The sequence below is a fragment of the Gambusia affinis genome, linkage group LG08 (genome assembly GCF_019740435.1).
Source record: "Gambusia affinis linkage group LG08, SWU_Gaff_1.0, whole genome shotgun sequence".
Classification (NCBI taxonomy): domain Eukaryota; kingdom Metazoa; phylum Chordata; class Actinopteri; order Cyprinodontiformes; family Poeciliidae; genus Gambusia; species Gambusia affinis.
In genome coordinates, this window is record NC_057875.1 from 29,602,426 (window position 1) to 29,628,028 (window position 25,603).

Sequence of the window (25,603 nt, forward strand, 5' to 3'; positions counted from 1 at the left end):
CATATTTGTCATCCTAAAAAGGTTTTAGAAATGTTACAAACCTGGACTTCCGTAAATTGCATAATAAACACCAATAAGGGTAAGTACATGTGAATTGAACATTACGTCTTCATTGTGTAAAATTCTCCGTCTCTTTCCTCTCCTCCTGCTCATCATTCATTGATCAGATTCTCAGGAAACCGATCCAGATGAGAGAACAAGTCATGCATTTTGATGCTCATGTTGCCCCATGATTTTTGGATTCAGCTCATCAAAATGACCATAAAATGGTTGAAAAACCCCAGACAAGTTTTTGCCTGTTGACCAGTGGAATTGTATGTTTTAAGTCCATGGTTATATCACGATTAAGAATAAAATTTTCTACCAAAGATACTATCACTTCTTTATAGAGGCCAATGGAAAAATGGAAAAAAAAAGCTATTCAGCACTGTTTGAAGTTGCACCGTTTTATGCTACTATTAATCATACGGTGTAGCTAAATATTCTTCTTCCTCCCCACAGCCTCCAGAGAGAGAGGGTGGGCTGCCTCGCCAAGTAGGAAACAAGACCGAATGTGCCTTACTGGGACTCAGTCTGGACTTGAACCGAGATTACCAGAACGTTCGAAATGAAATCCCAGAGGAGAAGCTGTTCAAGGTTTACACCTTTAACTCCGTGAGGAAATCCATGAGCACCGTGTTGAAGACCTTTGACGGCAGCTACCGAATGTTTAGTAAAGGAGCCGCTGAGATCTTGCTTAAGAAGTAGGTCTGCTGCCTCTGCCTACACAGTTCTGCTCTCATAGTCATACTCTGATCACGTGTACTGCGTCTGGTTTCAGGTGCAGTAAAATCTTGACGGCCAGTGGAGAGGCCAAGATCTTCAAGCCTAAGGATCGTGACCAACTAGTGAAAAATGTGATTGAGTCGATGGCATCTGAGGGGCTGAGGACAATCTGTCTTGCCTACAGAGATTTCTCCATCGCTGATGGAGAGCCTGATTGGGACAACGAGGCTGAGATCCTCACTAGACTGACATGTATCGCTGTGGTTGGCATTGAAGACCCTGTACGACCTGAGGTTTGTCATCTTCCTTGGAAAATAGCTACAACGTCCAAGAGTTTTATAATTCACAGAGTGGGCAAACGAGACCAAAGTAGCTTTTCATGCCCATATGCACACTGTTACCAACTTTTTCATAACAGTCAAAACGGCCCATTTCCAATCTTTCTCCCCCAAAAAATCTGCTTTGAGACTCTCCCATATGTAGTACAAAATCTGATAAATGTCTGGCTGTTTTCAAAGCGTTTGCAGTCAGAAGGCTCATGTCACATTTTATCCGACTTCTATGTCACTGATGTCAGACACCTGTCATCATTCTTCACTGCTTCTAGCAAAACTTGGTAAATCCAGATGTAAAAAGTGGCTAAAAATTATGATTATGGACTTTTGAAAGATGTCTGTGTCAGTGAAGGACATCACATCGCTCTTCATTCTGATTGCACATCCAAACAGACTTCTACATAGACGCTGCATTGAATGCTCCACAAAATAGCATCGCTATTAGATGTGCTTTTTTTTATTTATTATTAGCTTCCTCCATCTTGCTACGATCTAGTGTCCATACTAACAGCTCCAATTGCTGAATAAACTCTAAAACTATCGATAAACGACTCCATCCATTATGAGTTCCGTAAACAGAGTGCTGCTGTGTGACGTCAACATTCTCTCTTCTGCGTATGCGTTTGGAATGGGGCCTGTAAATTGAGGATGCATATAAATAAATACAGAGTTTCTTAGGGTATAAGAGGATTTTTTTCTTTTTTTTCTAAAGTTTCGGCATTACTTTGCAAAACTTTTGCATTACCTTGCAGTATGTTTTGCATTCCCTCTCAATTAGCAAATATTGCTTACTGCAATCGTAGAGATGAAACTGCACATGAAAACGGCCCTTTACTAACCATTCAGACTACCAACACAAAAAAGACACCATCAGAACCATCAGATGACTTTATTACCCCATGAAAATAAGTAACTCAGAAATATTCCAAATAGTTTGGATGTGTTTTTTCTTTCTTTCATTTTTACGGAAAGTTTGTTTATCTCTTAGAAGTGAGATGGGACGCCTGTGTTTGACCTGTTCTGCTTTTGCATTTTGCACATAGTTTTGTGGTGCATTTCTATCTTCAAGAAAAGGATATGACACTTCAGATATCTCACAAACAAGACATTAACATACATGGAAAAACCTCATGAAAACCTTAAGTTAAAGCAGAAAATACAGTGGTCTTCAGTATTAAATTATGCTGCATGAACTGATCAGTACATTACTGTGAGGGAACGCAAAAGAAAGAATTTTCCCCATGTTCCCTAAGGAGCTCTGTAATTAGTAGTCTGAACGACAAAAAAAAGTCTGATTTTTGTAAAAAATTGGAAATGAACATCAAGACTTGCTTTGTTAACAGACTGAGTTGTTCTGGGAAGTGGGAAGTTTTTCAAGCAAAGTTGTGCTTTCACATTTTGGACTAGTGCAAGGCGTGGCAATTAGAAGAGAACTGCAATAATCAAACTGGGAGGTTTTAAAAGCATGGAAGACTGACTGCACATCACATCTAGAAAGATGTTAACGTGGTCTGTTGGGGACAACAGACTTTCACATGAGGGGTCAGAGTGGAGCATATCGGGGGAACTGGTAGAACATTTGGGACTGAATAAAATCACTTTGGTTGACATTGTTGAAATAAATGTTGAGGACACAACTATGAAACTACTGTCATTTCATGGTGGAGCAGTTCAACAACTGGTGTCTGCCTGATGGGGTGCACTCACCTCTGGGTTGACCCTTTGTGTATCTGTTCTTCATTGTTCCCCTAAGGTACCAGAAGCTATCAGAAAGTGCCAGAGGGCTGGGATCACTGTCCGCATGGTGACCGGAGACAACATCAACACTGCTAGAGCCATCGCCACCAAATGTGGCATTTTGCAACCCGGAGACGACTTCCTGTGCATAGAGGGAAAAGAGTTCAACCAGAGGATCCGCAACGAATCAGGCGAGGTCAGACAAATGACAACGGAAAAGGCTTGAAGCAAAGAAGTGTGAAAATCTCATTCTGCTCCTGCGTGTGTGTTGTTTTCTATGGTAACTGCTAGCAAATCAGATCAAAGATTTTTCTCTCCTTCATCTCGTCAGATCGAACAGGAGCGTATCGATAAGATTTGGCCCAAATTGAGAGTCCTTGCCCGGTCATCCCCTTTGGACAAACACACTCTGGTCAAAGGTCAGTGAAGTATAAATTAGTCCAGAAATAATGGGGTGGCAGGTTACCTCACTTACGCAACTTGTGAAAGATATTCCACCACACTGGGCTGCAACAACTGCTTTCAAGATTTTCTTTTGAAAGCAGAAACTTTCAAGAAAAGTTGTTGCTTTTCTTGTTACTTTCCAGAAAAGTAACAAGGATGGTAACAAGGATGTAACATCCTTGTTACCATCCTTGCTAGTTACCTGGGTTTACAGTAACTAGCAAGGATGTTGTTCACATTCCTGTGGAGGAATTTTGACCAGCTCTCCAAAGCAACCTTGTTCTAATTCAGCCACATAGGAGAGGTCAGAGTATGGGCCCCCTGCCCAGAGGCTGTAAATCAAATTTTAACCTTCATTTTGTTCTTTTTGAGTTACTCAGAGTTGCACTCTGGTGTCCAGAGAGGTTTTGCACTGTAGTGATGGCCAGACATTCTCCTTCAAAATTTTCTGGTAAAGAGCAGAATTTCAGGCTTTATCAGTTTCAGCAGGTTGTTGATGGGACATTCCAAAAACTTCTACTTGAAGTTTTACTTTAGCCTACTTCATGTTCTCAGAAAGCTTTCATGTAGTAATTTTCTTGAATCTTCAGGTCATACACAAACCACAAAGAAGAAGAGGACAAGGAGTAGTTGGAGGATGATGCTGCAGCATAATATTGCGTTAACAAACTTATTCATGTGTGATTTTAATTGTGTTTCTTTTTTTTTTTTTTTTGCATATATATATATTTATTCAGAATGTATGTCCATACAAAATCTACATCCAGGGTACAATATTATTCTTTTTCTTTTTCAACCCTCCACCACCACCCCAAAAAATAAAATAAAAAATAAAAAATAAAATAAAAATACACCCACCCCACCCACTCTCTCTATGTAGCAACACACTTAGTAACATTACATTTAGCACTATCCATATTTTTGAAAGGCCAGATTAAGGAGTAAAGGATACAACAAAAATATTAGAGGAATTAAACAAGACAGTAAAGATCAATCCAGATCAGTCTCTCAGGTCTAGGGTGGTTAGAATGTCCAGGAAGGGAGTCCATATCTGATATTGTGTTTCTTATTTAACGGAAATAAAGCACTTGTGAAATTGTGTATTTTTGACCTTAGTGGAACATTGACAAATTGTTTTACACACTTTTGTAATGGAAACGCAGCTACTGTGACAGCTCCTCTTCTTCTCCTCAACTCAAACCACTAACCATCACACCTCATAAACAGCACAAGAGGGTGCATTTCAGAAAAACAAACATCATAACAACAGTAAAACATGGTGGTGGAAGTGTGATGGATAAATGGACCCATGAATTCTGTCAACCAAAACTTCCTGAAGGAGAACAACAGCTTACGGTCCTAAACAACAACTCTGTTTAGGACCGCAAGCTGAAGTAAACTTGGGTTCTGCGGTAAAACAAAGATCTAAAACACAAATCCTTCTTTACATGGCTGAAGAAAAACAAAATGATGATGTAAAAAGGCTATTCATGCTGCCGGAAAACCCTGCAGTGTGGCTGGATTAGAACAATTCTGTAAAGATGAGAGTAAAATTGACAAAAAGTGGGCTGGAAATGACTCAATTCTGTCATTGTTCCTTCCCCTGTGCGATCTCTCTATTTTTGTTTTAAAGGTATTATTGACAGCACCGTCCTGGAGCAGAGGCAAGTTGTCGCGGTAACAGGAGATGGAACAAACGATGGCCCCGCTCTCAAGAAAGCAGACGTTGGCTTTGCTATGGTACAGCATTTTACATTCCTCAACGATATGCACTGTTAGCATTCCCGAGAGAATATTCATGAATCACTTCAAACGCATCCTGCCCTAACGCTCAGCTGCTGATCCACAGGGCATCGCAGGAACCGACGTAGCAAAGGAGGCGTCTGACATCATACTGACAGACGACAACTTCTCCAGCATCGTCAAGGCCGTCATGTGGGGTCGAAACGTGTACGACAGTATTTCCAAGTTCCTGCAATTCCAACTCACGGTCAACGTGGTTGCTGTCACCGTGGCCATCACTGGAGCCTGCATTACCCAGGTCAGACATACACAACATAACACACTTTTAGAATATTGACGTGTATTAACATATAGTTTTTTCATTGGGGAATTTATGGCAAAATCTAAATTAAAATAGACACATTTCACAGATGTTATATCTAATACATGTTGTGCTAGATATAGCTGTAAAAAATTGTAACAAATTTTTCTTAAAATTATTACATATACGTAAATATTTCCATTTTTATGTCGTCACAATGATGCATTTTAATAATGTTTCAGTTGTCATTTTGGTTACTTGAGGATTCTGTAAAATATGTCTGAGGTGCTATGAAAATTACATGTCCTCACTTGATTTAACCCAGCCTCGTGTCATTCTCTCAAAAAATATACACAGAATAAGATCTAAACAGTTAATCTATTTCCAGGATTCTCCTCTGAAAGCTGTGCAGATGTTATGGGTCAACCTCATCATGGACACCTTCGCCTCATTGGCCCTCGCCACGGAGCCGCCGACTGAGGCGTTGCTGCTAAGGAACCCATACGGCCGCAACAAGCCGCTCATCTCACGCACCATGATGAAGAACATCCTGGGCCACGCCGTCTACCAGCTGACACTGATCTTCACGCTGCTCTTTATCGGTCAGTCAAAACACAGGTCCTTGGATTTTTGAGTTCAGAGAGATTTAAAGGATCAGTATTATGTAAAATCAACTTTTTTGAGCTTTCCATCATGTTATAATGTTGCTCCTTCATCAGAAACATACCAGGACTGTTGCCTTGAGTCTTTCATACACCTTTGAGAGAACCTTTATTCTACAGTGGCAGCCATTCAGCTGTGCTAAACACCTGGTTGGACCTCTTTGGAGAAGCGATTCCCTCCTCATGACTCCCTCACTCAGTTCCTTCAGACTAGCTATCAGCAAATTAGCAACCACCTGTTGGAACTGAGCATCAATTGAGCTCATTATAGGAGTTACTTCTCAGTAAAACGCTGGTTAAATTTTTTTAAAGAGTTAACAGAGGAACCATGTTGTGATGACTTTCTGTAGGCGGAGTTTCAGAAAGAGCAGGAGTTTTTTTTTTTAAGAAACAGAGACCCAATTTCAAAGCATTAATAACAAAGTCAAAACATTTCTTTTAAATCATACTTTATAGAAATAGAATTTTTATGACAACTGAAAATAACACAGTTACTTAATAGTTTTATAAAATGGCACAATGTTCTTAGAAAATATATAATAGTGCCCCTTTAGTAAACTAGACATTATAGAGAATGTTAGATTTTTACCTATTAAGAAACTGATCAGCATTTGGTATGTTTTTTTATTCATTTATTTTGGGTGATTTGTAAAATCCTCATAGGACATTGATCTTCATCCTGTTCTTTTGTAGGTGAGAAGATGTTCGACATCGACTCTGGCAGGAACGCCCCGCTTCACGCTCCACCCTCTGAACACTACACCATTGTGTTCAACACATTCGTCCTCATGCAGATCTTCAACGAGTTCAACGCTCGCAAGATCCACGGAGAACGGAACGTCTTTGAGGGCGTTTTCAACAACCCCATCTTCTGCTCCATTATCCTGGGAACCCTTATTGTGCAGGTAAGCCTTCACTGGCAAGGACTTTGTACCGTTGCGTGGATCGACATTGAGGGAATCAAACCTTGTTTTTTGTCTCCTCCAGGTGGTTATTGTGCACTTCGGGGGTAAAGCTTTCAGCTGTGTGCCTCTGACCGTAGAACAATGGCTCTGGTGCGTCTTCCTGGGCCTTGGTAGTCTCATTTGGGGGCAGGTAGGATAATCTCTTACTTGGCCAATGTTATTTTAATTGTAAATACGAGACCAAAAACAGAACTCACGGCAATTACAGCGAATGTGTCCATAAAAGTACGTTTTCTTTCATTGTTGGACAAGCTCATGATGAGTTTAAAGCACATTTCTTTTCATTTGCTTTGCGCAAACGAGCAATATATTTGGTTCTTTCAGTCCTAGAATGCAATTCTCACAACTCTTGAATTGTTAGTGCACATCTTTGCTTTTGTTTTTGATAAATAAAACTAATAAGAAGATTGTTGAACCTGAACCAATCCAAAGGTTCTCAAAGATGAAGTTTGCAAGGCCTTACTGCTCACTTACAGCTTTTGTTTTTTTGCTAAGTAGCACATGGCAACCCTGGGCTCAAAAGATCAGAGATCCTAAAATGTGAATCAAAAGTCTTTTTTATTCCCACTAATGTTAAATCAGCTAAAACAAACTCAAAAGAAAGACTCCACACAAAGCATGGATTACACCATTATACACCAATAGATACTTCTAGTGCATCAATAACTGGCAGATTTCCATCCATCAATCCGTTTTCTGTTCACCCTTGTCCCTAATGGGGTCGGGAGGGTTGCTGGTGTCTATCTCCAGCTACGTTCTGGGCGAGAGGCGGGGTCACCCTGGACAGGTCGCCAGTCTGTCACAGAACTGGCAGATTTAACAGGGAAATATCAAAGAAAAGAACTCATTTAAACTGGTAGAACCACAGAAAATGTTTGTGTTTGAAATGTGCATTCTGTGCAGCATTTACTGCATTTTAAAATTTAACCTTGACCTGCATGAGGACATGATCTAGCTCTAGTTCTGCTCTAGTTCTTGAAACGTCTTGAAGTTCTCCTGAGTCAAAAACAACATTAAGTCATAAATCAGGATTTTAGTGATCTGAGGATTACAGAAGACAAGTATGTACTTTTTGTCGTTTCTGGAACCAATTGTTTTATGACAGCATCTGCTGTGGTTGTCTGGTGTAACATTGTTCTGTAGTTGTGACATCACCGTCCATAGGGAGGAAATAAATACTTCTGACATCAACTCACATGTGAGCAAAAACATAACAGAATAGTTAAGTATTTTCTGTGCCTTCTTTAAATTTAAGCGTTTATCTTGTAGAATTTTGGCTGTCAACTGAAATGCAGGAAACCATCTTAACTTGCCAGATAAATCATCTTAACAAAGCAGGTCATCTGGTCTCCCCAGCTGACCTCAGAGTGGTGTTTGTTTTTGTGTCTCTGACTGGTTTGTAATCTTGTTCCTCTCCCAGCTGGTGTCCAGCGTGCCCACCAGCTGGCTGCGTTTCCTGAAAACAGCCGGTCATGGCACCCAGCAGGAGGAGATCCCTGAGGATGAGCTGGAGGAGCTGCAAGACAAAGACGAGATCGACCATGCTGAGATGGAGCTGAGGAGGGGTCAGGCGCTGTGGTGCCGCAGCCTCAACCGGATCCAGACGCAGGTACAGCGCCACAGCTCGAGAAAACTTCTCTTGTTTTGCTGTGATGACAAGATTTGTTTTGTTGCTGAAACTTTTAGCTCCCTCTCTCTGTCTTGTGGATATGCAGGAAAAGATTTTTCAAAATGTGGTTTTACAATAGCAAAAGGTTTCAACAAGGCCACGGATTCATTTATCTGATCAAGAAATATAATCTGTGTTCACAGACTCTACAGATTTAACAAGATTTGATTTCTAATAAAATACAACTACTAAAAAAGAAACAGATTGAGGTTGCATTTAATTAGGTACAGAGCCCAATAAAATTATACTCAAGTAAGGATAGCACTACTTAACACATTTTTACTCAAGTAGAAGTAAAAAGTAGCCATCCAAGAAATTACTCGCGTAAGAGTAAAGAAGTATTTTGTACACTGTAAAAAATGAACTTAGGGGGTTATTACATTAACAAAAGAATATCATGTACTTTTAACTAAATAATTTCATGTTTCAAACAAAAACATGATACATTCATGTTGGATAAACAAGAAATTCAACAACTTCATGTTTATGAAATTTAATCATGTTGAGATAAGATGATTCATTATAGTCAGACTGATCTTGTGCTGAAAACAGCAAGTGAGATCACAGGATATCAAGTGAGTTCACATGAAACAATCGTTTTTGTCTCAACTTTGAACAACATGTATTCAAGTTGAGATAACATGATTTATTTCATTTCCCTCCAAAGAGGGTCTAGCGAGATCAGGGGATCACGAGAGATTATGGAAGATCACACGACATAACTGTTTTGCACCCGAGAAGACTTCAAAGCGGTTTTAGTTACACATTAAACTATAGATATTTGTTTTTCTCTGCTGGGCACCATTGGCATTTAATTGGCATTTCTTAAATTTCTTTCAGAATTTAAGAACTGTAAAAAAAGTGTGTTTTTTTAAAAAAAAAACACTTTTTTTAAGAAATGTCTTTGAATTAACGTAATTAAATCATGGAAAGGATTTTCATCCTAGCTTTCTTTTAGCATGAAGCATGTTTGTTGAGCTAATTTAATTTTCATGAGTTGGATCAACTTAATAATTGTATTATATAATTTCTCAGGCGTGCTGTGGTGGCGCAGGGGTTTAGCACACTACCCGTTTGGAGGCCTTAGTCCTCAAAACAGACATTGCTGGTTCGACTCCCAGTCCCAGCAACTTTTGCCATGTCTGCCTACTGTCTCAAAAATATATGAGCCACTAGTGCTGCAAAAACTTTTCGGAGGGAAAAAAAAAATGTTGGTTTGAACTAAAATGCCATTAATCTTAGTCAAGTAAATTATTTGATCCAAAGCATTGCAAATTATTTGGGCTGGCTCTTTTAAATTACATTGGATCCAACTATAGTAAATGAGTTGAATCAACCTTAATAAATTAAATTGAGCCAACACGTTTGCTTTAAATTGGAATAACCTTAATAAATTAAGTTGACTTAACACATTTGCTTTAAATAGGAGTAACAGAATTACATGGTGCTGAAATAAAGCAAAGTAATCAGGTGGAAATCCTTTCCATGATTTTTTTATGTTCATCTACTCAAGTATTAAGCAACTGATCAAATGATCAATTATTCAATATTTAAAAATGACATATGACCAAAATTTAAAATTAGGTAGAAATTTTGCTGTTTTAAGGAGCAAAATGTCAATAATTTATAAAAGTATCAAAAAATAACAAAATCAGACAAAATAATTTTTGTCATCAATTTCTTTCAATAAAAAACTTATAAAACTTTAACAAAACTACAGGTGTGTGTCTGAATACATTAGAATTTGGTTCTAACATATTTGTTCTTCATTCACTGAAGTCACTCACATGGGGTAGAGTATACAGAAATTAAGTAAGAGTAGAGAATTACTCAAGTAAAAGTAAAAAGTACATTGTAGTAAAAATACTCCTAAAAGTATTTCTTTTTCATAAACATTACTCAAGTAAATGTAATTGAGTAAATGTAATTATACTCCTCTCTGGACATACAGCTGTAAATATACTGCATATCATACAAACAGCTGCTAGATTTAATAATATTCATTATCTAAAAACTATCTAGTAGGGCTTTTTTAGTTTGGCATGACTTTATGATAATTTTAACAAATATGTTACATATAACATAAAAGTTACATACAGAAACTTTAATAGAATAATAAAAATGTTATTTTATGAAATGCTCCTTTAATCACCTTCCACTCCTCCTTGTCTCAAGATTCGTGTTGTGAACGCCTTCAGAGACAGCGTGTCTCCTTACGAGGGCCTGGAGACGCCCGAGTCACGCAGCTCCATCCACAACTTCATGAGTCACCCCGAGTTCCGCATTGAGGACTTAGAAACCCAGATCCCGCTTATTGACGAGAACGAGGACGAGGACGACCCACCCACCAAGCGGAACTCTGTCATTCCGCCTCCACTGACGCTGACTGGACTGTCCAACCTGTACAACCTGCAGCCTCTGCCGTCCTCTCCCAACCAAAACAACAACGCGTTGGAGCACATCATCCCGCTGCACAGAGATGGCTCCCGGTCGGGCCTAATACCGCCTAACTCGGCAGGACTGCCTCCCTGTCCAGGAAGCCCCCTGCACAGTCTGGAGACCTCCCTCTGAAGCAGCTACTTCCTGTTGTCATTTTGAAAATTTTCTAAACAGACTCCTCTGATTGGTTCAGGACTTCCAAGGGACAGTAATATTTCCACAAGTGTTTGTGGTTCTGTTCAGACTGAACCCATATTCACACAGACTGCATTTTTTTATTAATAGGTCTGAACTCTGCATATGTAATTTAGAAGAGTGTTTGTGAGGTGATTCAAATTCAAATTCAGTTTTATATGTAAATATTGTCAATGTAGCCAGAGTTTATTTAATAAAGATTGTTTCTGTCAAGCTAAGTTCTCTGTTAGGGACATGTTCAGATTGTTTCGGTGTTAACTTGTAACCACAAGAGTAAGTGACTAATAATCTGTTGTGTTTTATTTGTTTCATCCGGTAGTTAGACAGGTTTGGAGTAAATGTCTGTTTCTTTTTAATGTTGTGTTTTTTATGTCTTAGGTTGGAGAAACATTGTCATTAAAAGATCAAAAACTGACTGCTGGATGAGAGGGTTTGTGAAAAATGGCTGGACTTCCTAGCTTATTCTTTGAAATATTTTAGTCTGGGTTACTTTACTAAACAAGTCCTGGGTCAAAAAATGAAACGATCAATTACTGGGATGTTTTAGAAACAGGGTTTTCAAGCCAACGAGAAGAACTAAACCTTCAGTCACTCTGATCACCTCTGAGAATCAGCCAGAGGAAGTGTCTTTATTTTGAAGGACACTAACAAAGAGACACAAGGGTCACAGAATCATATGTAAAATTAAGCAGATACTCAGGCAGTGAGTATCAGTGGTATGAATCAGAACAAAAAAAGGTTGTTTTTTTTTTTAACTTAATTGGACAAACCTTGTTTTGCCAATTTGAGCCAAGTCACTTGTATAAAATCAAGTACCTATAGGCATTCAGATTGTTTCTATTTGTGAAAGACAGGCTCCCTTTTAGAAGCTCAATAAATTCCAGCATGACTCTGTGGCAGGATGGCACCTCTTCATTAAGTCCTGTCACGTCATTTACAGCCAGCTAAATATCCCACAGTCACTTGAACAGTTAGTGGTGTCATAACAAGTTGAAGACATGGGGAACAACAGCAACTCAGCCATGAAAACTAAAGGCACGAAAAACATCACAGCGCCTGTTCAATAGATGCCTAGTCACATGGCCTGCAGAGATTCTACAGAGTCAGTTGCTACAAGCCAACTTCAGATCAGTTCAAAATTAGCTAATAGAGAGCTTCATGGAAGAAATTGCCACTGTCATTTCAAATGCAGGCATTTGATTTGCACATGCATCAGGCAGCTGCTTCCAAGTGTTACATCACCAAAAGCAGAGCAGTGATGCAAAGCATGCTTTCTTTGCAAATCAAAATAATGTATTTTGATTTGCTAATTATTTTCTTCAGAATATTGAAATGGGGGGAGGAGATAAGGTTTGCTATTTCATTCAAATGTCAGTTATTAATATTAAGAAAGTAATAAACAAGTGGATACAAGCGGCCGAAGTAGGTTTTCTCTGTAGGGTGTCTGGGCTCTCCCTTAGAGATAAGGTGAGAAGCTCAGTCATCCGAGAGGGACTCAGAGTAGAGGTGCTGCTCCTTCACGTCGAGAGGGGCCAGCTGAGGTGGCTCGGGCTCAGGACGCCTCCCTGGTGAGGTGTTCCGGGCACGTCCTACCGGGAGGATGCCCCGGGGAAGACCCAGCACACGCTGGAGGGACTACGTCTCTCGGCTGGCCTGGGAACGCCTTGGGATTCCCCCGGAGGAGCTGGAAGAAGTGGCTGGGGAGAGGGAAGTCTGGGCCTCCCTTCTGAAGCTGCTATGCCCACGGCCTGACCCCGGATAAAGCAGAAGAAAATGGATGGATAACAAACAATGTTATTTTCTGAAACATAATTGAGATAGCAGAAAAGTTGGAAGGTAAAAAGCTTTTCAATCAGTTGTTATTCCATTGTCTCCAGTTGGTCTTTATGATAAAATTAATAATAATGATAATAGTATAATAGTAACCTATTCATCACTAAACAATCAAAAAGTTGCTGATCTATATTTTTTATAATAACATGCGCAAGACATTTTTTTTATTTAAAAGCAAAAGAAATAAAAGTGAAAAGCTGAAAACATTAGTAATACGTCTTGAAGGCTTAAATATTTTTTACTATAAAGGGTTTAACATGACACAGCTGGTTACTGATACTGTATTTATCGTCATCCTGGAAGCTAAGACATGATGTTATGTATAGAAACATCACCTGTTTCTGTGATTCTGAGTGGTTTGACCTTTAAGGTTCCTTTTAGCTGAGAATAATTTTGCTACATTTTAAACTACGCTGCCATCTGGTGGTATATGTGGTGCGTTTTAATTAACCCTCAAATCCATCCAACAGAGGAATAATTTAGAATTAATTCACAACGTCAAGTTGTGTCAACATACTTAATACAGTGTAAACAGAAGGGAGACAAATCCCTGCTGTTTCGAACCTAGTTATATATTATTAGGCTTGTAGTTCGTCTGTGGTTAAATAAACAGGACTACAAACCCACAATTCCGCTCAGTTTTTGTCACATAATTTTTCAGCCAATAGCAGAAGCGTTCTTTGTCACATGAACAGAGCGAAGGAGATTTGAATTATTTGTTTGGTGTGTTGAGTGGAAGTTTAAATCAGGACAGAAACCATTTAAGAGGAATTTACGGTTTGTATGATTTACGTTGATAACAAATGGGTGGTATGTCATTTCCATGGGGTGTTGCGATTGATTAAAATGACGTGAAAAGGTCCGTGTTACTGTTTATATCGGTTACTACTTGATAATGTCTGGAAACGAGCTAGCAAGCTAACGTACAATTAGCTTGGAGGTAAAGAAAAACAAAACACTTGGTGTTAGTAATGTAATAACTGTGTTTAGTATTCTTGTTTAAACTACTCGTTAGTGTTCTTTTTAGGTTTTGTCATATCAGTCTAATGTCAGAGTTCCGTGTAACACTGCAGATCTGAACTGGGTCAATCCGCAGCACACAAGGAGATGAACCGCGGAGCTCACAGCGGTAAGTCAGCTGCTGCTTTTTGCTCTTGATGCGCTTTCCTTCGCTGTTTTAACCATGCCATCCCTTCTGAACAGATCTATGCTTTTTGCAAGATGAAAAGTTTGACTTCAACGTGTCCCTATCGCCTGTCAGGTGAGAGCTTTTATTTCTAAACCCTCAAATCTTTCATTAGCAGAAGTTGTATTTCTCAGGTTGAATTTGACTTTGTGACGAATCAGTTCCCAGTAGTTCTCAACAGCTCCTCAGTATAAAGTTTACTTATTTATTTATTTAGTTGATAATAAATTCTCTCATTCACTTTCCTGGTTATAGATTTTAGTAATCTGTATCTTCTATGACAGCTCTGTAAGAATGTTCAGCCATTAAAGAGATAGTTTGGTTTGTTTGATAAATTGGGTAATCGTTTTTGCAGTAATTGTCATATGAAAAATAGTCTTAGTATTCATAATTTCTTTTAAAATGCTGTGCATAGCTAAACGGATGTGGACTAATAATGTGAAGTTCCAGTAAGAAATTGTCATGCACTCATCATTGGCATGACTATCAAGTGGAGTGGAGTTATTATTCAGTATATACTTTCCCCTCAGTTTAGAAAAAAAATAAAGTTCTTGTCAGTCAATTGCATTTTCACTAAGCAAATTCTAGCTTATTTGAAGAGTTTCAATCTGGTTTCTGTCTCCACTGCAGCACCAAAACTGCTCTGATAAAAATTACAACTGATACTCCTCTAGACTGGGTCAAATCTTACTTTTCTGGCTGCACGCCGTTCATTCAATTTCAGTCTTTTCACTCCCAGCCATCCACTGAGCTCTTGGTATTCCCTATGCTTTATTGTCTACCTCTGGGTAACAACTTTGGTACATTTGGCTTCTGTTGCTACGCAGATCGCACCCAGCTCTACCTGTCCACCAAACCCAACTCCACCCTCCAACCTCTGTTGGATGTTCTGTTTTAATCGTTATTATACTTTTATTCCAGTTTGTTTTAAACTTGAGAGGCCTAAAAGGCACTTTCAAACATAATGTAACTATTTATTATTCTCAACATATAGCTCCGCTGGTCTTTACTAGAAGTCAAAGGTTTGAATTTATTGTGAATTTTGATTGCATTCACCCAGGATGAAAACCAACCACAAATCCTCAAATACATAACTCTGTTAATATTTGGGTAAAAAACTTCTTTTAAAGATGTGACTTTTATAGAATTAATTAATTTATTTACTCATTTGTTAAAAATGTCACTATGTCATGACAGTATGGCTCTGCCTTCTCCCAGTGCTAATTACAAACAACCAATCACATAAAGAAGGCAGGTCTTACTGCTGTCAGTGAGATTTTCTCTCTACTACTTTGCAGCTAGCATATAGTGATTGCTAAGGCTAGTTAGCAAGCGGTTTTCCTGGATGGGACATTGCATCTCTGCCATTAGCACATTTAAAAGCAAGTACATGAGGATGATTGACAGCACAAAGACCCTCCCCTTGGCTCTGATTAGTTGTTTTTGATCAGGAGTGGCTCGGGCAGGAGGTGGAGATGATTAATCTTTTCTCTTTTTACAGATTATCTGTCTCACATTATGCTGTCACAACATAGTAACAATTTTAACAAATATGTAAAAAACATATTTTGTAAAAGTTGACAATGCAACTTTAAACCCCCTTCAGGTTATGCTATGACTATTCATGTGTAATTTTGTCATCATGCTTCACTTCATCACAGCTGTGTTTGTGAAATATTTGTCAATGACAGCTCCAAAGGAGAAGAAGAAGATGATGATGATGGTGATGATGAGGTATTTGTGGGCCACACAGAGCAGTGTGTTTCCACTCGCGTATCCTCCCAGCCTGAGGAAGGTGGCGGAGGCGTGCAGGCAGTCTGGACCCCACTGACTGCTGATCAGCTGGAAGCTGTGTGTGAGGAAGCCCACAGACTCGCCAGCCAGCTGCAGTGCAGAGAACCACATGTCCAGAACACCAACACAACCCACACAGCCTCTGATGTTGACAAGAACAGTGTGGCAGAGGAATTCATCCAGGACACTGAAGTGAAACTAGGACTGCTGGGTCACACTGCCAGCAGCCTCAGCCCCATCAAACGTCAGACGTTCTGCGTACAGGACAGTCCCCTGCGGCAGCTGCCTCCAGCCGTCCAGCACCACCTGCTGAGAGGGAGCAGCTCCAGCAGGGCTTCGTCCTGCCGCCCTGCTGCCAGACTCGTTACTTCCAGCCCCATGGTCGGAGCCAGACCTCAGGCGAAACCAGTGCTGCGAGGGAAGGCAGCGCTGGGGGCCGCCACAGCACTGCCAAATAAACCAGTGGCCCCGGCAGGTTCCCGTTCAGCCAGCAGCAGCGGAGCAGAGAAAACCAGACTCCAGCCACCCAGCAGAGTGAGTGGCTTTTCTGTTAGTATTACAGCAATTTAAGAGTGACAAAAAAAGAACAATGTTGACATGTGAGAATTTTATGCTTTTATTTTTTGATTTTTAGACTGCAGGAGTTTTGAAGCGGAGCCCATTCTGTCATCTCAGAAACAAGGCAGAGTCATCAGAAGATCTGCTGTCTGACTCAGTGAGCATGGCGTCTGATACCAGCGACTGCTCCTTCAACTCCAGTTTGCTGGGGAAACGTTCACTGGTCTCTCCCTCTACGGTAACACATGACCCAACGCTCCTGCTGTCTTTGCATCCCACAAGTTTTTCATGATCCAGCTGGTCATGTAACGGTTGTAAAAAGGATCAACACTTGAATCAGGATCTGCATCTGTTTATTCCTATAAGACACAGTGTGGGACACACTCAACCATCGGTTATGGGACACAGTCAGTCAGATCCCTGTGACCCAAACACATTTTGGAGGGAAAACTTCAGACAAGCTTTATAAGAGTAACAGTTTAATTTTAACCAAACCCAAAGTTTTTAAAACACTTAAAGACAGTTAACATTATATTTTTATGTAGCACAAAAACTGTGAGAACTATTTTTAACTATATAAATATTATTGAGAGTGAGAGGTAGCATTGGCATCTTACCAGCAGCTCAATTAGGTAGCTTCTACTTGCTGTAGCTATGTCACAGAACCTTGCTTTGTGTAACACTAATCACCGTCCTCCCAGAACAATATTTACAGTAGGAACCAAAAATAAAAGCCGTATAAAACAGAAATAGCCTGCTGCAGTGCAAAAGTGATAACAGACATGTCAATTCAACAAAAAGGTGTTTTGAGAAGGTTAATAAAAAAATAAACAAATAAATAAAGTTAACTCAGCTACAGTCGCGCTGACCTCGTGTTTTTTGTTGGGTGTATGTGTGTGGTTTTTGAAACTGACAGTCTTACCTGAAAACCTCCCTGCTTCCCCACTTGCGAAGCGGGGAGTCTCAGTGTGGCGCTAAGACTAATGAAACTGAAAGGAGCTGCCTATTCAAATTCAAAAATACTTTATTGAACCCAACTGGATATTAAATGTTGTTGAAACTCATTTAATTAAAGACTTATTGCAGACTGTGAGTGCAGTGGGCAGGAAGGGTCTGTTGCAATCTGTATTACTACATATTGAAGAAACCTCCAAAATGCTGCAGTTTGATAAGATGTGATTATAATTCCAACATAATACTGTTGGTCCCATTGTTGTTTCTGTTAGTCAGAAAAACCGTATCAATGCACATGCCGAGATGAAATTAAGACTAGAATGATTAATTGCGAAGAATTGGTTATTAAAATAATTGTCAACTACGGTAATTTAGTAGTTGATTAATTGTTAACTTTAGTACACAGACTCAAAAAAAGGCCTGGCGCTGGAAAAAAAAGAGTCAGAGTAGCCAAAACTAAAACCTTTCATAAATATGTACACCTTGCATTTAAGATTAAAATGCCTTTGTTTGTTTTGTTTTTTTCTTTTTCTTTTCTATCTACATTAACCCTTTGTATAAATACCATTTTTTTGTTTCTATTCTGACAGAACGCTGGACTGAGAAAGGTCTCAGGTGTTAAAGCTCCATCTGTTCAGGGCAGGAAGGTCACAGACAGGAGGAAAACCTCTTCATCCTCATCCTCACTGTCCAGCTTTAACGCTGGCATATCTCAGTCCCCGGCTACAGGTACGCTAAATACTAAGTTCTCACTGGATGTCTGAAGGAAATGTAGCTGCTGCCTGGTTTCATTCTGACCCTGTCCCTGATCAAAAACCAGAAATTAAAATTCTGATCTACAGACTTGAACAATTATTGTTAATGGTTTTGTTTTCACCATAGAACTAAATATCTTGAATACTTTGTAATGAAGTGGATGTAAGAATTATTTTTGAAGTTTTGTTTCTTCTTTCTTACAACAGGAAGAGTTTTTAGAACTCTTCTGGACCTGTTTCTATTTTTATTTTTTTCTGTTTTATTTTACAGTAGTAAGCATGTTTTAAGATGGGTAAAATTTTATTTTTTTCCGAAAGTAGAAGGAAAACTGTTATATTTTTATTCTAGTTCTGGGAGAAAAATTGGATTTGTGAGATTACAACTTTAAAGAAGCTTTAATCTCACAGAATCTCGAGGTCGAATCTGTTTTTGTTTTTTTGGGGGGTTTTTTTATAGCTTATTTTTTGGGGTTTTTGTTTTCACCTCTTGGCCAGAACTCCTTTTGAAAACTACGTTTTTAACCTGAATGGGTTTTAATAGGTTAAAGAAAAAAAGAGCCTTATCAGCAGCAATAAAATCTGTTTGTTTAATCAAAACTTTTTAATGAAAATTGAATTTGCTGTGGATCCGTTCTATGTCCACCCAGGCAAACTGAACTCCTCCTTAAACCGAAGCGTGAGCGGCTTCAGCGGCCCTGGCCCCGCCCCCAGCAGCATCCGCAGGGAGCCAGGTCTGAGCAGACCTCGTCGGTCCGCTCTCTCTGCCTCTGCAGAGCCGCTTTCTTCCAGAACCGGCTCTCGCTCCCAGCCCACTCAGGCCAAAAAGCCTCCTGACGCGGAGCAAGCTAAAGCTGCCAGGTCCACACCGTTAAAGAGAGCCGAGTCTACACCAGTCCAACCAAAGACCGGGTCTGTCGGCACCACCAGCTCAGTCCGGCTGCGGAGCGGAGTGAAGACCAGATCTAAACCTGGAGGATTGGTTCATCTGACCCCCAACATGGCCGACAATGCAGAAGGTGAGAACACGCTGAGCTTTCAGGCTGATGTTTTATCAGTTATGAAATCTGATTTTACATCTTCTGCTAAAATATTCTGTTCATATACAAATGTGGCAGATTATGGAAATGGTGAGGTAATTATTAATTTATTCATCTGGAATTTCCTCCTCAGATGTATCCAAGGTGATGAAGCCAAAAAGGCTGTCAACCAGCAGCACAGACAGGTACACCACATCCATGTTTTAAATCACCGTTATAACTCTCTAGAGTTATAACGTGGTACTTTCATGCCTAGCTTGTAAAAGAAAATCTGTCTGACATCATTCATTAATGTGTGCTGTTGGAGTTTTGGGGGCCTGATCGTTATGAAATAAACAAGCAAATTTGAAAAAATGTACAACTTCTAACCCAACTACAAGTAAACAATTCACATTCCACCCAAGCCTGAAAACACTGGAAATGATTCTACGTAACATATTTGTTAATGATTGCAAAGGGGCAGTATTGTGTATTTTCTAAGAATATAGTGTCAATCATGTAAATATGTTACCTCTTGTTGTTATAAAAATGCTGTACATAACTCAGCAGCATACAAAACTACTTAAAGTAAGCAAGAAAGTATGTATGATTTCTGCTGAGTTTGTATTATTTAACTGAGAAAGTTACATTATCTATCTATAATTTCTGTATTGGAAATGAAAAAGTCGTTTCAGGACATTCACATGACAAACACAGCAGGCTCACACTTCCACCAGGTGTTTGCTAATGGCTGCTGCTGCTAGTCTAGAGCAGCTGAGTGGGGAGGGGCGGGACTCTGTGAAGCAGGAGGCGGAGCTTTGTGAGACCACGTATTAAGCCACCCTGAGTGGTTGCCATGGAGATTAAAGGATTTCTCAAACATACATGATGCAATCAAGGCAATGCTCCAGATATGTTTGTTATGAGGAAATAACATTATAACATGACATAAAGCTCATAAAAGTTTATTTTATATACTATGCGTCCTTTAAAAATTATGGATTCTATTCTTTTTGCTTTTCTTGGTTAAGAATATAAGTTAAATTGCCCTAGTTGCTTGGAGTGACCAGATTTTCTGAAAGAAAAATAGGAGTTTGCCACCTGCTGCAGTTTTTTTATTAGCCCTGACCGTTATGTACATATGAGTGCAGGTTTTGGTTTGATTTATTATTCAGTTAATATTTAATAGTTTTTCTCTCACAGTCGTCCTCAGAAGCCGTCAGCTGGCTCTCTGATGCCCTCTGTTGGCAGCAGTAAGCTCCAGGAGGTGGCTGCACGGCACCCTTCTGCCCTACCCACCCCGGTTAAGCGCAGGACCTCCACCTTCCAGCCCCCCTCCAATCAGAACAGAACGCTCAAGCCGCCATTTAGGTCAGACTCCAGCATCCCTCGCACTTCGAGTTCAGCAGAGAAACAACAGAGGTGTAGGTGAGATGCTGGAAATATGTGAGAGGGGAGACGGCTACCTCATCCTCCAAAAAATCCATCCTCCAAAAAAATCACTGTACTGTTTGTGTGGTATTTTTCTGTAGCCCGGTTCCAAAACACAAACAAGAGGAAGAGCCTGTTCATTGCCCTGACATCCAGGCTTTTTATCTGGAAGAGGTGGAGCCTCCCGTCATCCTGCCTTCCATCAGTCCAGAGACCAAACAAACACAAAACACAGATCTTGGAGCATCAACGGTGAGCGAAACGGATCCCAATCCGGTGGGACTGGAGGAGATGGAGGAGAGCGGAGCCACGACCCAAGAGGTCAGTTTATAACCCAGAGTCACAGGCTCCTGTTTCTCCTCAACTTCCCTAGTTATGATTCATATCTATAGCAAAAAAAAAAAATGGGGTCATTCAAGTTTGTTCCAAAATGATTTCCAATATACAGCCTTGTGTGAAATGACTGTTCTCTAGGCATGTTACAATGGCAAATTTTGCTGGACAATAAATTGTCCCAGAAATTATGGCGATAAAACGCTTAGGAAACAGAACTGATGAGCTGCTGTAACAGAATCAAACACACAGTTCAATATTTCAGAGGGAAACAGAGGCCCTCTACCTTTAGATTTCAGGAATTCTGTCATGACGGTGTCGACGAATTTAGCTCCATAAATTATAAGAAGGTAAGAAGTGTTAAAAATGTGATCTCTTGAAGACTTTCCTTAAGCCCATGATGGCGTCTGCTGTTAAAATGAGAATACGGTAGTTACCCCAGTCACAACTGTCCTTGTTTTAGCACACCAGTTATTTTTTACTTATTTTTAATAAATGAGTTTTAAAAGATTGGAAACATTGGAAATCCTTTCAAAGCATTTAAGATTGAAAATCCTCCAATAAGGCTGGATGGAGCTCCAGTCCTCCATCTACTCCTTGTAAATAAACCTCATGAGAGATTTAACTCCTCAGGTTCTCCTGCTGGATCTGCCTACTCCGAGCCTTCAGCCCCAAGAGAAGCTCCTCATCGATCTGGCCAACACCCCCGACCTGATCCGCACCAGCAACAAGAGCTGCACCACCACCCAGGTAACCCAGTTCAGTCTGACCGTTTGGTTCTCTGATTTTGATTATCCACCTTTAGGTCAACTAGATTTGTACAGCACCAGTCATGCATGAGTTAATTCAAAGTGCATCAAATGAATCCTTCGTGAAATTTGAAACTGGAAGACGCTAATGGCAAATAGTTGCTTCAGTTGGTTAATATAATGAACTGAAATGGCAATGATGAAAATGTGCAGGTTCTTTAATCTTTCTGCAGCGCCCGATGTCATTAGTCACAATAATTTACTTCAACAATAATTATCTCAATAACAACACCGAGTTACAAAAAATATTTTTTGGAAGTTGTCCATGTTTCTTCATCAGAATTATTTTAACTGTTGAATCCATTTTTCCCAATAAGGTTTTTGTTCTAATTTTATTTGGAGAAATTTGAACTTCTGTCTAAATTGATGACATTTTTGTGACATTATCAGTTCATTTCTGTTAATATTTCTCATTCAAAAAAGGTTTTAGAAAAAAAAAGTTTTCTAAGAGAGTGTTATTAATGAAATGTTACAAACTTGGATTTCTGTCAATTTTATTACAGAAATAATAAGTACATGTGAATTGAACATTACGTCTTCATTGTGCTAAATTCTCCGTCTCTTTCCTCTCCTCCTGCTCATCATTCATTGATCAGATTCTCAGGAAACCGATCCAGATGAGAGAACAAGTCATGCATTTTGATGCTCATGTTGCTCCATAGCTCAGAAAGTCGACCTGATTGAGCAAAACCAATGTGATTTTTGGATTCAGCTCATCAAAACGACCTTAAAACGATTGAAAAACCCCAGACAGGTTTTTGCCTGTTGACCAGAATTAGTCAGGATGAATGGATGCAAGTTTCACAAAGCTAATTCAAATTTTTCAGGGTCAGGTTTATTTTTTTCTTTAGTGATATATATATATATATATATATATATATATATATATATATATATATATATATATATATATATATATATATATATATATATATATATATATATATAAAATTTTATATTTATGTTAAAATTTTATGATTCATAATTATGAGTGATCTAGGAGAATATACCCTGAATCCATAAAAAAACATGGAATGTACATTTCCAAGGAGTGAATTGGGATTCCCTTTTAAATGGAATTCAACTAGCATTTCAAAGATCTCATTTATAAAGTGAAGGGTAGCTAACATAGGTAAATGCAACCCAAACCTGTTTTTTCAGGGGGGTTTTGTCTCGCCCTCACTTCAATGCGACCCATATCTGACTTTTTTATGACAGGCTGAAATTCCAATCGGCCCGATTTCGTGCCCTTCAACAGTTCTGATTGTTACTTGTTTGTTATACAGCAGGATCCCCCAACCATCTCCTATATTTACTGTTTTCTGGTGTTGAATTTCATTGATGTTTGACTCCACATCTAAACAAACCTCTCTACAGAAGTTATGGTCAGTGCTCCACAAAATGCCGGTGCTATTTTTATTAGTTTCTTTTGTGTTCAGATCTTGTCGACTCCTATTGCTGAATAAACTTTAAAATCGTTATATAAATGCCTCCATCCATTATTATGACGTGTTGTTGTGTGATGTTCTTCTTCTGCTCATGCGGGATGCCTTGGGGTCATAAACCATTCACACAGAAGTCTGATTGTGGTAAATTTGTAGTATGATGAAACACGCAAAAAAATTGGAATTGAACATCCAGACCTGCTGTATGAACATAGCCTTAGTACTTCATTATATGTAACCCATACTACTTTGGAGTGGTTCTGGTTTCAAGAATCAGGTATGCTTTGAACTTTCTGTTTTTGGTTCATCTAGTTACCGAGCCTCAGTTTGTATCTAACTAATACAACATGTTTGGCATGAAAACATTTATGTTTCCTCAAAGGCATAAGGTTCAGTGCCTAATGCTGTTTTAGTTTTGAAAGGTAAAAATAGTATCAAGTAACTTACCTGTCAACTTGGCTTTGAAAGAAAGTAAGTCTAAATAAGCTGCGTTATTTGTACTTGTAAATTCAGCCGACTCACTGTTTGATTAGAAGATGTGCTAACAATATTTGAATCTTTTGTTTTTCCAGCTAATTGATCTGAGCTCTCCTCTTATCAAGTGGAGTCCAGAGGATAAAAAAGAGAACAGTGCTCTGCTCATCAACCTGTCCTTCTGATCCTCCAAACATCTGTCAATAACTTGAATCTACTGAGGGCCAGGGCTCAGTCAAATCAGTGTCAGTGATGTCTTCAGTAAGCCACAGGATTATGTTTGAAATGATAAAAATATTTGTGAGAATGCTGTTATTAATTTCAACTGATTGTACTTTTATATGTCTCCTCCTTGCTGCTTTTATTTTCTGAATAAATGTTGGTCAATACTGTTGACCTGTTCTGTTTCTGTTCGTGTGCTGCTGAGTCTGTTTTTTAACATTTCCCTTTACTCTTATCAAACTCTTCAGTATAAATGCACAGTCAACTGTATCACTAAACACCAAAACACACAACTAGCTGGAGAAGTACTGGACTTTATGTTCAATATGGACTGTTGAAGAAACAGTGCTGGTACTGTTGGGACCGGACAAAGCTGTCAACACATTATTGAAGACAATGATACACCGGTACAGCACTTGTCTGGTTTGAGTCTTAAAGAAATTTTCATTGGAAAGGATAAAAATCATTTGCGGGTTTCCATCTTGGAGCAAGTCTTATTTAATATCGACATACTCCCAACAGCTCATAATTCCTCATTATAAGGAATAGTATGATTAGTCACCATAGCTACACAGATAATGCACAGATCTACATCACAGTGTCACAAGCTGACTATGAAACCAATCAAGCACTGAACAAATACCTGGAACAAATCAAAACTTGGATGTGCCATAATTTTCTTCAGCTGTATAGAAATTAAACTTCATTAAGAGAAATAGGTCAACAAAGGTTTAGTTTACTCAGTCCTCAAGGGCACCCTGCATGTTTTAGTTCTCTTCCTGGTTCAACACACCTGGATCAAATGGCTTGTTTAGCAGAACTAAAACATGCCAGTTATATCGGCCCTTGAGGAATGACTTGAACACCACAGGTTCTTTATAACTAGAAAATAACTATAAAGAAACTATAAAGCAGAGGTAAAATGCACAACCCACAAGTTAGAGTCCTGGTCTGATTACTTGCTACATGTCTTCCCTCTCTTTCACAATCCGTTTTCTTGTTTGAACACCCAAAAGAAATGCCTCTAGAACTAGAAAAAACCTTAAACTAGTCATACCTATAAACTACTTATCAAATCTGAGTGACGTGTTGAACAGAATATCTAGATGTAACCAAGGTGTAGAGGGGATCCAATTTGGTGGCCTCAGGATCACGTCTCATCCAGTGATGATGTACAGTTTTCTCTAGAACAATTCACAGCTGGGATGAAAATCTGGTCCTGGATAAAGATCCAAGGTCCTGGTTTTGAGCCAAAGAAGGATTGAGTTTCTTCTGTGTCAAGGCGCGAGGTGTTCTGGGTACGTCCCACCATGATGAGACCCAGAGGAAGACCCAGGACATGCTGGAGGCAGAATGGGAACGCCGAGGGATTCCACCACAGGAGCTGGAACAAGTGGCAGGGGAGAGGGAAGTCTGGGCCTCCCTACTACAACCCTGTCCTGGATAAGTGGAAGACAGAGTTTAGAAAGACTAATCCTTTTTCTTGCCAACATCATATTCTTTTGAGGTACTTTGTCTTGAGAACAAAGCAGAGAAGA

At 39.4% G+C, this 25,603-nt stretch overlaps 2 protein-coding genes across 5 annotated transcripts in view; both read left to right on the top strand.

Moving 5' to 3' along the window:
• The window catches only part of LOC122836068 (plasma membrane calcium-transporting ATPase 1-like), a 45,725-nt gene extending 34,055 nt beyond the window's left edge, over positions 1-11,670 (top strand). For all 3 annotated transcript variants that reach the window (XM_044125728.1, XM_044125725.1, XM_044125727.1), the window contains 11 exons: positions 502-743; positions 821-1,058; positions 2,854-3,033; positions 3,169-3,256; positions 4,915-5,021; positions 5,131-5,322; positions 5,714-5,927; positions 6,681-6,892; positions 6,975-7,082; positions 8,373-8,561; positions 10,797-11,670. In XM_044125728.1, the coding sequence (XP_043981663.1) occupies positions 502-743; positions 821-1,058; positions 2,854-3,033; positions 3,169-3,256; positions 4,915-5,021; positions 5,131-5,322; positions 5,714-5,927; positions 6,681-6,892; positions 6,975-7,082; positions 8,373-8,561; positions 10,797-11,192 (2,166 nt within the window). In that variant the 3' untranslated portion in view covers positions 11,193-11,670. The remainder of the gene's footprint in view (positions 1-501; positions 744-820; positions 1,059-2,853; positions 3,034-3,168; positions 3,257-4,914; positions 5,022-5,130; positions 5,323-5,713; positions 5,928-6,680; positions 6,893-6,974; positions 7,083-8,372; positions 8,562-10,796) is intronic.
• Positions 11,671-13,757: 2,087 nt separating this feature from the next.
• gtse1 (G-2 and S-phase expressed 1) lies at positions 13,758-24,252 on the top strand. Of its 2 annotated transcripts, none has more exons than XM_044125729.1 (12): positions 13,758-13,865; positions 14,162-14,217; positions 14,292-14,349; positions 15,966-16,602; positions 16,703-16,864; positions 18,171-18,309; positions 18,983-19,351; positions 19,506-19,557; positions 20,555-20,779; positions 20,884-21,103; positions 21,749-21,865; positions 23,942-24,252. In XM_044125729.1, the coding sequence occupies exons 2-12, from the start codon at positions 14,196-14,198 to the stop codon at positions 24,026-24,028; spliced, it is 2,088 nt and encodes a 695-aa protein (XP_043981664.1). In that variant the 5' UTR covers positions 13,758-13,865; positions 14,162-14,195; the 3' UTR covers positions 24,029-24,252. The 2 variants fall into 2 exon arrangements, with proteins under 2 accessions (XP_043981664.1, XP_043981665.1); XM_044125730.1 differs by lacking the exon at positions 13,758-13,865 and adding an exon at positions 13,907-14,028.
• Positions 24,253-25,603: the final 1,351 nt, after the last annotated feature.

Bases quoted from the DNA above. Each gene is read 5' to 3' on its own strand.
- gtse1 (XM_044125729.1), top strand. From the start codon at position 14,196: ATGAACCGCGGAGCTCACAGCG. The intron at 16,865-18,170 runs GTAACACATGAC...CTATTCTGACAG, and splicing joins CACTGGTCTCTCCCTCTACG to AACGCTGGACTGAGAAAGGT. The intron at 21,104-21,748 runs GTCAGTTTATAA...TTAACTCCTCAG, and splicing joins GCGGAGCCACGACCCAAGAG to GTTCTCCTGCTGGATCTGCC.